This window comes from Nelumbo nucifera, chromosome 5, assembly GCF_055504915.1.
Source record: "Nelumbo nucifera cultivar China Antique chromosome 5, China Antique-T2T, whole genome shotgun sequence".
NCBI classification, from domain to species: Eukaryota; Viridiplantae; Streptophyta; class Magnoliopsida; order Proteales; family Nelumbonaceae; genus Nelumbo; species Nelumbo nucifera.
This window is the reverse complement of record NC_142653.1, coordinates 77555159-77571800: the sequence shown is the minus strand read 5'-3', so window position 1 is coordinate 77571800 and position 16642 is coordinate 77555159. Positions and strand designations below refer to the sequence as shown.

General features: G+C 34.5%; 1 protein-coding gene across 5 annotated transcripts in view; it reads left to right on the top strand.

Annotated features, from left to right (window-relative positions):
* Positions 1-5364: 5364 nt before the first annotated feature.
* Positions 5365-16642, top strand: part of LOC104593909 (uncharacterized) — an 89904-nt gene continuing 78626 nt past the window's right edge. Inside the window, exons 1-7 of one of the 5 annotated variants that reach the window (XM_088887794.1) lie at positions 5365-5827; positions 5910-6043; positions 6467-6524; positions 6718-6933; positions 9148-9423; positions 15956-16090; positions 16209-16334. In XM_088887794.1, coding sequence (XP_088743920.1) covers positions 5636-5827; positions 5910-6043; positions 6467-6524; positions 6718-6933; positions 9148-9423; positions 15956-16090; positions 16209-16334 — 1137 coding nt within the window. In that variant the 5' untranslated portion in view covers positions 5365-5635. Of the gene's footprint in view, positions 5828-5909; positions 6044-6134; positions 6233-6466; positions 6525-6717; positions 6934-9147; positions 9424-15955; positions 16091-16208; positions 16335-16642 lie in introns of those variants that run through there. The other 4 variants (XM_088887793.1, XM_088887792.1, XM_010254001.3 and 1 more) reach the window with 4 other exon arrangements.

The window sequence follows — 16642 nt, the reverse complement described above, 5'->3', positions numbered from 1 at the left end:
ATCCAAACAAAGACACTTTCTTTGTATGTGTCTCCACACAGTCAAAGCAAATCATAAGTAAACCTGGATCTCTCTCTCTCTCTATGTATCTATCTATCTATCTATCTATATTAAAACAAAGCGATTAAGAAATTCTCCTTTTTTTGATTTTTTTATTTTTTTATTCCATGATATTTTTTAAACAACCAATGAGATGCACTTTCCCAATAACCTAAAAAATCGCCTCCTAAACTACCTCCCCCACTTTCTCCAAAATTATCTCTACTTCCTATTTATCTTCTACATTATCTCTAATTCCTATTTATCTCCAAAATTATCTCTAATTTAGTAGGGAGTTTCTCTCCTAAATTATCTCTAATTCCTTTTGTTTGTACTGCAATCAAACAAAAATAAGGTAAAATTTGAAATAAAAATAAATCAAAATTTACACCCAAAACGTTGCATTGCCATAGTTTTGCATCTAAATTGGCACTGCAACCAAACATAGCAAAAGTAACAAATCCTACCCATATCGGGTTTCAAACAATGCAAATCTAAGCTTAGAGCATAATATTGTTGATAACTTGATATATACCTTTTGATTCACTTTCTTAGTTTTCCCTTACCAAAAGTCTAAATAATGAATTTCGACCAATTGCTCCACTTACTAATTTAGAACTCAGACATCACCATTGAATTAAAATCATTTTCTATTTAAAAATGAAAGGGTAGATTGTTGAAACGTTCCCTGAACTTTTGGTTGTTGCTGCCCTTGAAGTTTAATAATTGCAATCACCTCCCCTAGAGTTAGTTGCAAGTAGACTCCTCTGGTAGAACCTTTTAAGAGAAGGCATAAAAATGTCCAAAATAAACAAGCAATTACTTTTAGGTTGTGTTTAGTTTGAAAGAAAAGGTAGGGAAGGGCAGGGAAACCTTAACAAACCTTGTATAGTTATTCATACCTTTCCCTTCATTTCCCTACTTTTCTAAGTTTCCTTTCAAAAAATAAAAAATCCAACTTTAGCAAAGAAGTTTGTTTTCTAATTTTTTTTTCATATGATCACCACCCCAAGTCCTTCAATCTCTTTTCTGAAATTGATTTATTTTTTAAATTTACCCTTCATATCAATCACTCAAAGGTATTACATCTTTAAATTCTCTCTGTTTTTGTTGTGCATAAGGTTAATATTGTATTTTTCCCAAATAAACCAACATCAATAGTAATTGTATGGGTATTTTGGATATTTTCATGCTATTTTAAAAAGATTCTACTAGAGGGGGTCTACTTGTGATTGTATTGGAAAGTTCAGGACGGGGATTGCAATTACTAAATTTTTAAGGGAGGTTTCAGCAATAGTTAGAAACTTCAAAGGAGGTTTTAGCAATGGTTATAAACTTCGAAAGAGGTTTAAGCAATTTACCCAAAATAAAAAAATACCAACCTGGTAAATCATTTAATGAAGCCTTGGAAGTTAGGTTTAATTTGATGTTTCTTTGTATGTGCCTCCAAACAGTCAAAGCAAATCATAAGTAAACTTGCATGGCATCTCTCTCTCTCTCTCTCTCTCTCTCTCTCTCTCTCTCTCTCTCTCTCACAAAGCGGTTAAGAAATTCTCCTTTTTTTTAATTTTTTATTTTTGTATTCCATGTCATTTTTGAAACAACCAATGAAATGCGCTTTCCCAATAACCTAAATAATATATTCTTCTAAAATTTCTCCTAAACTATGTCTCCCATTTTCTCCAAATTTATCTCTAATTCCTATTTATCTTCTATATTATCTTTAATTCCTATTTATCTCCAAAATTATCTCTAGTTTAGTACAGAGTTTCTCTCATAAGTTATCTCTAATTCCTATTTATCCTCTCCCCAACTTTTTATCTATATCTATCTAAAGAAAGTTTGGATGAAAAAATTTAAGAATTATTTAAATATTCTAACAAAATTATATAATAACTTTAAAATATTTATTAAAAACACAAAAAATAATATTGTATTTTTAAAAAATATATCACAAAATTATGTACTAACAATTTAAATTATGTTTTTTTTTGGATTATCAATTTAAATGTTTTTTCAAATATTTAATAATATGTAATATCTTTAAATAAATAAAATTAAAATAACAAAAATCTTTAAAAATGTTATAGATTATTTAAATATTTAAACAACTAAATATTTATCATAATTAGATTTTAAATAGTTAAAATTACGAAATTATGTAATAAATTTTAAAAAATTTCTTCAAAGTAGAAAAATAATTATAGCATAATATTTAAATTAATAATAATTTAATATATTATAAAGCTAATAATGAAATTATGTAATAATAGTATAAATTATGATTTTATGGATATCAATTAATAATTAATATTTTTAAACTTAAATATTTTACATATTATTTAAGTATTTAAATTACAAAATATTTAACATAACTAGATTTTAAATAGTTAAAATAAAGAAATTATGTAATAAATTTAAAAATTCTGAGAAATAGAAAAATAATTATAACATCATATTGAAATTAATAATAATTTAATATTTTTACATAATATTGTAAATAGCTAATTTCACTTACATCAAGTAATAATTTGAGAGAATAACTTTCAAAAAAATAATTTTTATTAATAATAATTTGAAACTCTTAATCTATATTTATTATATAATTACATATACTAAAATTAATATTTATTATATTTCAGTAATTATTTATTGTTTTTTATTAATAATGTATTTCAATGATTATATATAATATTTATTTTGTTTTGTTATTTTAACAGAAAACTTTCAATACTTATTAGAGATTAAACTACTAGTATTGAAATTTTTAAATTTAATTTATTGTACTTATTGTATTTTTGTTATATCTTATTGATTAATATTTATAAGAGATTAAACAATTATTTGAGATTATACTCTTTATTGATTAAGTTAATATATTTTTAGTACTTATTGTATTTTTGTAATTATTGTTTTTTCATTATCAATGTATTTTCAATAATTGTGTATTTTCTCTATAAATTTTCAATAATTATTGGAGATTAAACTATTGTTATTTATCAGAGATTAGACTTCTAATTTAGCTTAAATTATGAGTGTCCATGATTTAGTTTGGTTCGGTCGTAGGCTCTTTGGCCAATCAAATTGACTCGATCAGGTTGGGGAGTTGGTAAGCTGAAACTGGCTGACCTTTTGTGAAAATCAAGCCACTCAAGTTGTATCGGTTTGGGTCGATTTTTTGGTTTGGTCAATTAGTTCAAAAGATTTAAACTTAAAAATTTAATTTAATTTTAAAAATTACAATTCAATTTAAAAAAAATTAAAAATTAGATTTATGATATAAAACATTCTAGACCAAGAAATATAGGAAATTTCCCACTTTTCCATATTACAAATTATATTTAAAATATAATATATTAATATATATCCAAGGTTAGGTCGTTTGGTTTTGGTCGATTTACAAATGGCCAACGTGAAACTGATCTAATTTGGTCAAATTGGGAAATTTTTTAACCAAAGTTGACCTAAAATACTAGAAAACCTACCAACTTGGGTCGAGTTTATCGGGTTGGTCAGTTTCATCAATTTGATGAATAAATCTAACTGAAATTAATTATTGTTATTTTTGTATTATAAAATATTTATTAAAAATAGTATATAAAATATGAATAATTGTTAATTATTTAAAAATATTGAAAATATAAAACAATTGTATACTCTTATGAATTCACATCTATGCCCCACAAGGGGGCGCCCCATAATGTCCCACAACATATCCCCGTCATTTATTGGGAACATCTCCCGATGATGACATCATTGGCTTTGATACTATCATTGAGAGATGTTTCCAATACACGGTGGAGATGTGCTGTGGGACGTTGTGGGGTGCCCCCTTGTGGGGCACAAATGTGAACTCTACTCCTATGTGTTTCTATTAGGGTCATTTACCAGAACACACCTTTTAGTTTTATATATTTACTTAAACCTACCTTATAGTTTTCATTTTATAAAACATCCCATATATTAACCTTTCATTAAGGAGTGTTTGTTTTGCCATTAGGCCAATTATTTTTTATTCCAAAAATACCCTTATGGCCTTATCACTTTTTTGTACATAAAACAAAGTTGAACAAATATAGCTAATAGAGTGGTTGTTCGCGTCTTATTAAAGGCAAAAATGGTATTTTATTTTGTATTTTATTTTGATTAAATTTACTTAAATGAGCATTAGGGTCAATAATGTCATTTTCCACTATCATGTAATGGAAGAATAATTAAATCCATTACAAATTATAAGTGGTATTTTAGTAAAATGCTAACGATAGGGTAGATTTTAGTAAATCCATGAAACTATAAGGGTATTTTAATAAATGACCCTTTTTATTGTTTAATTTTCGCTTAATAGATCCTGTGCATCACACAGGTCCTTGCTAGTTTCATATATGTAAATCATGAGAACCAAAGCCGGTTGAGATTGGAGCCGGAAAGAATAGGTTCTTATGTGTCCTCTCCATTGTAGTCTTCTAGATTGAATCATCTAAACTTCTAAAGCTTTTCGCAGCTTTTGCATCGACATCAACACCCTTTGAATCATCCGAATTGTGAGATTTTGATGTAAGGAATTCATCAAGAGAGGTGATGATGAAGGAAAATTTTGGTTTGACATTAGAGTTGGGATTTGTGAATAATGGGAGTGAGGAGTTGGAGGGTGTATGGAAGGGATGTTTTCTAGGCCTCTATTAGTGTTTGAGACTCTAGGCTTGTTTGTTTGCTCTGACGTTTGACATCTAAAAGTGTAAAAATTACATTAAGAGATATATTTGTATTGGTGAACTTTTCTTTCCTCTTAACCTTATATATGAGAATTTTCGCTTGTCTATGTAATTCAATTAGAAATAATATTAAAAATTATTATAATAATTAATAATTAATTAATTACAATTAATAATAAATAATTATTATAATTAATAATTAATAATAATTATTAATTCATAATTCATAGTTATTAACCAATACTAATATATATAATAGTAAGAATTCATTAAGAACTAATAACTCAAAAGTAATTTTACATGAAGAAAGTGATTCCAATTACCAAACTTCAAGGGAAGTTTCAACAATGGCCAAAATCTTTAAGGGAATTTCAGCAATTTGCCCAAATAAAAGGATAAAATAATAAACCTTCCGGTTGGGTGATAGATAAACCGGACCAACTTGTCGGATCAACCATCCTATCGTGTTTTATCTGCTATGAGTGGAACAAACCCGACCGATTGACATTGACCTACCTACGACCTGCCTGTGCCTTGAGGATAGCTCAAAGGAGTTTGGATTGGCTCCCCACCCCAAGCACCCCACACCTGACAGAGCACACGTCAGTGGGCATTGGGATTTGGGAACGTCTCCCGACTCCCATTCGAATGCACTGTTGGGATGGGTGTAGCGTGTGTAGGGTGCGATTGTGGGGAGCCAATGTGAATTCAGCTCAAAGGACAAAAGGAGAAACGAGCAAAACCGACTCCAACCGGAACCCTGCCCGTGCCTGCTGCAACCTGCAAGTGGAAATTTCTGCGGATCTCTAACTACTGATTTCCGAACTTTGGAAACATTTACTCATCTCACACGAGAACAAAATACAAGTGGAAATTTCTTTTCAATGGCGGAAGTGGCAGGGATGGAGGAGGAACACCTCGACGACATGAACAACGGGGCTGAAGCTAAGTCAGACACGGAAAACCCTTGTTCTTCCGATTCCGATTCGTTTGACGATGACGCCGAAGATCTCCAACTGGAAACCCTAGAGAAGGAACTCGCTGAGAACCCTTCGAGTTACGACACCCATGTTCAAGTGAGCATTCTCTTGCTTGACTTCTTGCTTCAATTGCAGCGAAATTTAAATAAAGGTTCATTAATTTGTTTGCATTTCGCAGTACATAAGGACTCTGAGGAAACTCGGCCTCATTGACAAGCTACGCGAAGCGAGGGAGTCGATGAATGTTCTGTTCCCTATGAGTCCTGCAATGTGGCAGGAATGGGTGAAGGATGAAGCTTCGCTAATCACTGGGTATGCTTAGTTAGCTCTGTTTAAAGTGTTCTTAATCCATGGCTGATATCAACGTACTTATCTTTGTTGTTAGATTTCTAGGTCGAGGAGATTTTTCAAAGCAATCATGTTACTTGTGGTGGCTCAATCTTTATAACAACACCTTTTTGTGGAACTAAAAGGTTTTCCTGGCATGGTATCTGTTCCAAGGTTTATCTTCCCTGATATTCCCTTGTTATAAGTTGAAACTGTATTGTTTGCTAAAAAAATTCTTTTGACAAGAAACGAAACTGTATTTTATTCTTTACCAAAATAAATTATATAATTTAATTTTGTTTTGTAATTATGGATGATGCCTTATTATTATGGTTTTGAAATTTTTTTTCATTTGTTTGGATTAGTTGATTTCTCAGTCATTGCTGCATATTCTTTATTATTTTGCAGACCTGAGGCCTTTCCCGTAATTGAAAAACTTTATGAGCGAGGAGTGCATGAATATCTGGTAGGTTCTGGTACTTGAAATGTAATATGAATTTTTTATTCTGTCAAAAATGGATATCACTATGGCTTCAAGGCAGCTGCCTTTGCTATTCTTTTACCTGACCTATTTTTGTTGAGCATATATTGAAATCGAAGTGACTTTGTCATTTAGTCACTGTTCTCCAATGCAACTGAATATACTTTCTTTTGTGTAGTCTGTATCTCTTTGGTGTGACTATGTAAATTTTGTTCAAGAACACGATCCATCAGTACGTGAATGTTCATCAGATGGCATCAAGAAGATGAGGGACTTATTTGAGCGTGCTCTTACTGCTGGTGGATTGCATATTGTTGAAGGCAATAAAATCTGGGAAGCATACAGAGAATTTGAGCAAGCTATATTTCATACTATTGATGATAACAACAATGAGGTCAAACTTTACCCTATTATAAGGTTTCATATTGGTGCTCCATTTTCTGTTAGTGATCACTTACTTTGCTACATCAAGCCTTTTTATTGACTAATTTATACCTCATTTTTCTTCTATTTTTTTATCTGATTTTCTCATGTTTGATTTTGCTTTCATTATTAAGGGAAAGCGCAATATGTTAGAAAATCCAACAAGAAAGTATTTCCTAAGTGTGCTATCATTATGTCTGGGAAAAAGTACATTTTTTTAAACTCAACAAGAGTTTAAAGTTGAAGGCATAACTATGAAGATGTTAAGTCTTATGTCCTTATGATGTCTATTGATATTTGATAAATAGAAGTTGGATATTTTAATTTGGTATTCACCTGTCACTAAATGCCTAAGATTATATTTCTCAAAACATCAAAACTGGATGCATAAGTTTTTTTGAAGGTAATAAAAATTTATTAAAAGAAAAAAGAAATACAAGAACAATCATAAGCAATCACCCAAGAGAGAAGACAACCCAAAGACTAAATCACAAAACAACTTTTGCATCCAAGGCAGCATTTGCTATCCCATCCATTTACTGGTTTTAATGCAGGGGAATGCAAATAAGCTAAATGTAAATCCTGGTTTATTCTGCTTTAGATTTGAGTTTGCCTTGTCTTGTGCGAAGTAAAATAATGTGGTCCCCACTTTATATGAAAGAGAATGGTAGGAGGAAAACAAGGCTCTGTGTTTGAGAGGAGTAAGACCAGTGATTTAAAAGGCGCGCTGCCTAGGCGCATTTCAGGGTATGCGCTTTGCCTAGGTCCCCCAATTTGGTAATGTTGTTCATTCATTCATCCTAATAAAATGTATTCTTAAAAAGCAATTAAAACTATAAAATCCATATTTTTTGTGTGAAAACTAAGAATTTAAGACCTAACATGGACTTGTTTGGGCTTGCCTCGAGGGGCGTGGCACAAAGGCGGCTCGTAGAATCAGGAATGTAATATGTTTTACATTACATTAGCTATGTGAAGTACTGCAATTGAGTGAAAAAAGAGATTAGAGGTTTTACATGCTTGAAAATGTTTTATATGCTTGATTTTATTTTTAAATTCTCATTTGAATATGCTTTACATCTTATGTTTATGTATTTTAATTTTAGATAATAGGTTTTATAAAACATTATTTTAAAATTTAACTTCATACTTTTAGTAATATTATGTTTATTTTTTTTGAATTTTTGGCATTTTTTTTTGATTTTTTAGCATTTATTTTTGTAACTTTGCACCTTGCTTCAAAAAGGCGTGCGCCTCACCTTGCGCCTTGCGCCTCAGGCGCAAATTGACCCTTGGCAATTTTTGCGCCTTGCACTTTTAAAACACTGAGTAAGACAGGAGACAAAATGACATGGTCCCATTATATATGAGAGAGAATCAAGGTGGGAGGAGGGTGGTGCAAATTTTTTATCTGTTTCTTAGGCTGTGTTTGGTAAGAGTGCAAAAAGTGAATGCAAATGTTCAAATAGGAGGATTCAAACCCGTTTGGTTTTGCACTGAGAAATTTACAATGTTTTATTTGGTTTTGATGGGTGCAAACATGATCTCAAGGCTGGAATGGAAGCAAACTTTGCTCCCATTTTGAATGCAAAAAATGGTTGAAAAAACAAATTTACTTTCATTTTCTGTACAATAACGCATTCTTACCAAACCCGCAAAACTGAACTGGAGTGCAAATTTACTTTGGTTTTGCATTGCACCCTTACCAAATGCTGCCTTGGATGCAAAAGTTGCACCACCGATGAGTGTAGTAAGAAAAAAGTGCAATTTTTCACTAGATAGAAGTGCAAATCATAGTTACAAACAAATGGATGCAAAACTCAACCAGGTGCAAAATTTCTATCCAGATCAGATACAGAGCCTTAACACTAATTTCCTCTCTCAAATGACGGATTTCAATGAAACATTATCAACACCATATAATTGCATTTAAAAACTCTCTCTCTCTCTTTATATATATATATATAAAATTATATAATTATGTATATTTCTTCCTTATTTGGTTTCTATTTTACTTGGTAGGTTTTCTAGTTTGAATGCAAATTGTTGGTTTATTTAATGACACGCTTATGTAATGAGATAACTGTTGTATTTTGTTGTCGTTTTATTTGTGGATTTTTTTTTCTGTATCTAATATTTGTTCTATGAAATATGACACATGAGATAGTTTATCAATGACAACCAGGAAAAGGAAAAGCAGATTCAATGCATTCGAAGCATATTCCATCGTCAGTTGTCTGTACCACTTGTTGACCTAAGATCAACCCTTCTTGCTTACAAAGCTTGGGAGGTTGTACATGGGAATCTTTGTGAAAGCAACTCTTCTGACTTGGATGGAATCCCCAATCATGTTGCTTCAGCATACCAGAAGGCCATGGAAATGTATAATGCTCGTATACCTTATGAACAACAGATATCTAAGCAGGGTGAAGATGACAATGAGAAGCTTCAACACTTCATGGTATGGTAATTGTACATGACGTCATGGATGGAAACCTTTAGAATTTTAATAATTCTTTTTATTTTTGTCTCCAAGGGAGTGTGCTCTATATTGCAATAGCCTAGACAAAGTTGTTGTTTGTTCTTGATGTTACCATTTTCATTGTTGGTATCCAATGTTCAAAGAACCGGACCGGGGCGTAGAACCAGAGAGGGGAGAGGTTCACAGGTCAGAAGTTCAACTGGGGTCGAACTGTGATGACATGGCATATACATCTATACTAGAGGGGTCATATAAATATTATATATAATATATTTTACAACTTTTAATATACTTAAATATGGTGTATTGATGGCAAGTTTCTTAAGTTTTAAAGCAAATGATTAGGGTTCAAGTCTCTTAATTTACATTTTCTTTTAATACATGCATAATAAAGTAATATGTACAATAAAGAGTCATTAATTAGCACAATTTAAGAGGTGACTAATGGTAATTAAGCAATATATGAAAATAAGAGGTCATGGTTCGAATCTTGCTAATCACTTTTTAAAATTTCCATTAGTTAAGGACTTGGGCGGTTTCATGAAACCGGGACTGGCTCACTGGTTTTCCGGTTAAACCGGAAAATCAGCCGTTTTCACTGGTTTTTTAACGAATGTGGTTATTGGGGTATGACCAAACTGGCCAAGGTCTTGGATCACGATGGTTCAACTGGGACGACTGGCTGGTCCGGTCCAGTTTTCTAAACACTATTGGTATCATCGTTTCCATTATCATAATCATCACCACTACTACCACTTTATTATTATTATTATTGTTGTTGTTGTTGTGCTTATAATTTGTCATTATTTCATTTCTTTGAGTTTTGCTTGCATGTCCACACACTTGTTATATACCTGACCTGTTTGTATATTTATTACGTACTTGGGTTTGTCTGTCTATATCTGTATCTCTTTTAAATAGTCAAATAAACTTCATCAAAGAAAAGAAGTATACAAAATGTCTATAGGCAAAGTGCTTCCTTTTGTTTTCGAGTCACCGGAGCCACTTTTCTAATATTTTTTTTGATGGGAAATGGTAACTTTCATTAATTCTTTAAGAAGACCTGTACAACTGTCACCTTCAAAAACAAGGTGACCCCTCAGCAAAATTACAAACAGGCCCAAAAAAAATTTCTGCCTACTAACTCCTAGCTTTGCTAAAGTATCTGCCATTGCTTTGGCTGATCTCCTAGTCCATTTAAAACATACTTCAAGCTCCGTTGTTAGTTGCATAATTTCCCTTACAGGTTGTCTAAGGGACCAGGCACCTAAGCTGTTTGTTTGCATCCAGCCTATTACCAATTTCGAATTTCCCTTCACTTCCAATTGCTGAAAACCCAGCTGTGTAGAAGTTGAGTCCCTGTAGGAGTGCCAGAATTTCTGCTCTAAGAGAGTCCCCCAAGCCTATCAGGCTAGAAAAAAGGACCAGGACTTTTCCTCCCCCATCTCTAAAGACACCCCCAATTCCAGAGGGACATGGATTACCTACAGAGCTGCCATCAAACTTATTACAGCCACAGTTAAAGGGGGAGGGGGACCAGTCCTCTTGAATGGCTAAAGAGGGGCAGGAAGAACTTGTTACTGTGCTCCACCCTCTAATCAAGGCATCTACAGAGAAGTCCTTGAACAGGTCCAGCAATTTCAGCCAATGTATAACGTTGATGGCGATCCCTTTTATGACTTCATGTGCTGTATTTTACTTTCTCTTGAAAGATTATGTTATTTCTCTCTTCCCACACTTCCCAAATAGTTGCTGCCCTCGTTGTTCTCTATATCACCCTTTCTCTTTTCTTTGGTTGATGGAAAAAGCTAGATTCAAAAAGATCCACCGTGCTTGTAGGAGGAACCCACCTGCACCCAAAGAGAGAGGAGAACCAATTCCAACTAAGAGTAACAAAAGGACAAGAGATTAGTAGATGATTTACCGTCTCACCACTCTTCAAGCAAAGACTACAAACATGAGGGGATAAACACCATTTTGGTTTTTTTTCTCTGAAGCAAATCCAAAGTGTTGATTTTTTGGAGAACCACTTCCCAACAAAAAGCCCTCACCTTTGGAGGTACAGGAGCACACCACACTTCTTTTACAGGAAAAGAGTAAACTAAACTAAATTATTCATAAAAAGAAAGAGTAAACTAAATTGGAAGAGTGTACTAAAGCATTAAAGAAAGTAGAACAAAAAAAAAAAACACAACCGGAGGACTCTTCAAACCAAATTCTATTATCCAGACAAGATTGGTCCAAAAACACTGAGTTTAGAAGAGGGAAAAGATCATTTGTCAACCTTATTTTTGACTCCCTCAACCTTCTCCTGAACCCTAGATCCCACGACTCTCTAGAAACACGAAAGGTAGAGATGACTTTAAATTTGTTCAAGGATAGGGAGTAGAGGGCCGGGAACCTATCCTTAAGAGGATGGTCCCCAATCCAAGTGTCCTCCCAAAAAAAGACCTTATTACCCGAACAAGCATCAAACCTGATGAAAGGAGAAAAGACGAGTAGGATACCAACAATATCTTTCCGTGGAGTGGAACGAGAAGCCCTTGGGTTAAGACCAGCATCCCATCCATTAACTACCAATCTATGTATTCTTTCTCTATGCCACAAACTTTCTTGCTCCTTGGGAAACCTCCACAACCACTTACCTAAGAGTGCTGTGTTTCTTAATTGGACATTTCCAATCCCTAATCCCCCTTTGTCTTTTGTTCCAGAGACCACTTCCCACTTCACTAGGTGGTCTTTGTTTGACTCCCCAGGTTCCCAGAGGAAATCCGTCGTTACTTTTCCAACTGATTTGCAACCTTAGCAGGCACTTTGAAGGTAGGTAGGAAGTACACTGGCAAATTTGCTAGTGTTGATTTAATTAAAGTGTTTCTACCTTCTAAAGAGATGTAATTCCTCTTCCACCCTGTTAGTCTCTTTGTGAACCTTTCCAAGATTGGGTACCAGAAACTTTCTGACTTTGGGTTTCCTCCCAGAGGTAAATTCAAGTACTTTTAACGGCCACTCGCTCAACTCACAATCTAAAATCCTAGCCAAGGAAGACACCTCATCTGACCTCTTAATCCCAGCCATACAACTTTTGTTCCAATTCACTCTCAAATTAGAGACCTTTTTGGAAAAGGTAAGGTAAGATTTTATTTCAAAGAACAACAAGGTACAACAGATTCCTGGACAAAAGGAGCCCAGAAACAACTAAAATTACAGACTCCAAATGGACTGAGACTAAACAACTAAGCTACATTCAGCAGTAACCGGCACCCAGGAGATCAGCTTTCTGTCCGACTGCCGAACTAGCTTATCTGGGCTTTTTGACTTGTTAGAGAAAACTCTATTGTTTCTTTCTGACCACAAGGACCAAAGAACTACTGCAGGAATTGTTTCCAGACTAGTCTTCCTTTTTTCTTCAAACCTGCCAGATTCCAGCTAAATAGGAGGTCTTTGACTGATCTCGGCATGACTCAACATACTCCAGCAGACTTTAGAAAATTCTCCCATACCCTAGAAGGTATTGAACAGTGGATACTTAGATGATCTGTACATTCAGGCATCAGTCCACACAGTCCACAAGCAAGGTTTGAGAGCTGCAGACCCCTCCCTTCCAAGTTGACTTTTGATAGGCACTTATTAAGCACCATAGTCCACACCAGGAAATTGAATTTAGGGGGAGAAACTGCATTCCAGATTTGTTTACAGGGAAAGATAACAGGCCAAGAACTGCTAAGCTTAGAGGATAAGGACTAGACTGAAAAGTTTCCATCCTTGCTCCATTTCCATATTCACTTGTCCTCACTAAGTAAATCAATATTTTGGCCTTGTAATAGATTCAACAAATTCACTACCTTGTTTAGCTCCCTATCAAACAGATCTCTCCTAAACCGTGGAAACCAGGTCACTGAGCCGTTGGAGAAAATATAGGAATCAGCCACTGAAACTTCTTGTTCTGCAGCACACTGAAAGAGCTGTGGAAAAGCTTCAGTCAGGGGGCTGTTCAGACACCAGGGGTCCCTCCAAAATTTAACCCTGTCACCTCTGCCCACTTTAAACTCCACACTTTCCAGAAAAACAGGTTGACTTTTTAGGATACCTTTCCATACTGAGCATCCACAACTAGAGAGAGGGTCTTCAGATTTCCAGTTACCCCAATCCACCCCATACGTCATACTTGGAAGCAATTAATTAAGTTCCTCCACCAGGAGGTTCTTTCAGCAGCAAATCTCCAGCACCACTTGCTAAGCAAGGCCGTATTTTTCACCTTCAGCTTCCTAATTCCTAGACCCCCTTCTTTTCTAGGTAAGCAAACTTGGTCCCAATTCAGAAGATGAATTTACTTCTCTTCTTTCCAACCCCTCCAAAGAAAGTTTCTCTGCATGCTTTCAATTTTTTTGGCAACTTTGGCTGGAATAGGAAAGAGGGACAGGAAGTAGGTGGGGAGATTGGACAGAGTGCTCTTTATAAGGGTCACTCTACGCCCAGCTGAAAGGTATTTAGCCTTCCAAGAAGATAATTTTCTCTCTAGTTTCTCAATGACTGGATCCCATATAGCAGAGGAGGAGCATTTTGCCCCAAGATGAAGCCCCAGGTACTTCACAGGGAAGAAGTCCACCTGACAAGCCATAACCCTTGCACATTCCTCCAAATTCAAGACCTGCCCAACCGGAATGATTTTGCTTTTATGCAGGTTAACTCTAAGGCCTGACACCACCTCAAACCAGCAGAGGATCCCTAGCAAGATTTCCAACTGATCAATTGAAGCATCAGTCCTAGGGGGGAGGTAACACCTTGTGCCTCTTCCTAGGCTGAATGCACTACTATTTTTTGAATTAATAAAACTACTCTCATTTATCAAAAAAAAAAAAAATTGAAGCATCAAGAAAACATAGAGTATCATAGCAAACTGTAGAATGTTAACTTTTTCTGCTTGAGGAGCAATTGCAAATTCCTCCCAAAGCCCATTTTCGGCTGCCTTAAGGGAGAGCTGAGAGAGAAGTCCCATAAGACAAATAAAGAGCAGGGGGGGAGAGGGGATCTCCCTGTCTTAGGCTTCTAGAGCTTTCAAAAAACCCTGCTGATTGACCATTAATTAGGACTGAGAACTTGGGCGAGGAAATGCATACTTTGATCCAATTTCTCCACTTCTGTCCAAAATTCATTTTTTCTAACACTAGATCCAAACTTCTCCAATTAACATGATCATAGGCCTTTTCTATGCCCAGTTTACACACCAGCCCCGGAATTCCCTCCCTTTGTCTCGAGTTATGATCTCCTTGGTCACCAGAATAGAATCAAGCATTTGCCTCCCCAGGACGAAAGCACATTGATTGCTTGAGATCACACTACTCAACACTAATTTCATTCTTTCAGCCAACACTTTGGCCAGAATTTTGTAGAAACTGTTTAGGAGACTAATTGGTCTGATGTCCCTCAGGTGATTGCTTATCACCTTTTCTTGTACCTCTATTTTTGTTTAATAATTTTTTTCTTTATCTTCAAAATAAATTTTGATGGGCCAGATTATATGTGATGATAAAAAAAAAGGGCCAGATTATATGTGATTTTTGGTACATCATTTTACATGGGCTGTATTTTTTTAGAAATTTTCAAAAATTACATGAATGACTGAGATTATTTTAAATCTTGGTTTGCTCAAACATATACATGATGAGTGGGCAATTTTGTTTCACCAAGAGGAAAAAAAACTGGGCATTTTTGTAGGTGCATAGCTTTGGGGGAGGAGTAATCTGCCAAAGTAAAATAGAAAAAGGGAGAAGGGTGTTAAGTGCTCGCCCCTGCCTAAAATAAGAAGTTCTCCCACTAAGGACTGGATGAAAAATACAATAAAGTCATACTTTCATGATCTCAATGTCCAAACAGATCAAATGCCTTATCTAAATGGAGATTTGTCAACTTCTTATAGTTCAGGTGAACTATCAGCAAATCCAAGATTAGTACTTTTAGTCCCCCTACTCTTCCCTTCCATTGTTTTCTTTTCTCCATATACCCAATAAACTGTAAATATGATTATGTTTCAAAGGTTTTCACTTTGTACCACTAAAAAAGGATCAGAGCACAATTGCTCTCCCTATTAAAAAAACAAAATATCTCTCCTATGGATCAGGACTTAAGATATTTGCCAATATCTTAAAAGAAAATAGGTCAACAAGATTAAATACAAATTTGTTTTGTTTTGATCTAATGCAACACATCTCAAATAGTTGTATCTCAAATGGCTTGGATGTATTCTGGTATTCTTTTCTAAAACTTCTCAGGTGATCCTTCCATTGGGTTGTCTTCAGTGGATGGTAAAATGTGCATGCTCACTGTTAGTTCTTGTCTTCTTTGGTTCCTATCTATGTATCTACTATCTACCTACCTGGAAAATCTGTATACATGAGTATATAATATGATGAAAGCAATAAAGTGGGTTTTCCTTTTTTCTTATTAATTGATATAACTTTCTTTTTGTATCGTTATGCTTATCCGTTTAAACTAATGCTATTGGTTTTTGCAGACTTACCTTAAGTTTGAACAGTCCTGTGGTGATCCAGCTCGCATTCAACTTCTATACGAACGTGCTGTTGCAGAATTTCCTATATCAAGTGACCTCTGGATTAAATATACTCAGTATTTGGATCACATCCTGAAGGTTTTCTTTCAACTTTGTTTCAATCAATTCTTCATTAGATGTAATTGTTCTTTCCCTTTTTCTTTCCCTGTAATTATATGTTTTTGCTTCACTTCATATCATTTACTTTTTATTTCAGATTCCAAATGTTGCAAAGTGTGTTTATTCCAGGGCCACAAGAAATTGTACCTGGATTGGGGAACTTTGGGTTCGATATTTGCTTTCCTTGGAACGTGCTCATGCCTCTGAGGAGGAGTTGTCTGCTGTATGTTTCAATCTCTGCCTCCTCTTTTGGATATTCCTTATTTGAATGGAGTTGAAAAGTTGGGATAATATTTGTTTGGTGATTGGCAATTGGGGAAAGTTAGCCAATGTCATTTGCATTTCTTAATAATTATTGGCTGGTGAGTCAGATTATATGTTAAATGGTGGGGATGCATGGTCTTTTTTTTATGTAACAGCATTAACGAAGGATTTTCAGCAAATAAGACTTCTCTAAAACTAATAAAATCTACTCCATCAGTTAGGTGAATTATAGGCAGTGCTGTAGCAAAATGATCCCAACCACTTGAA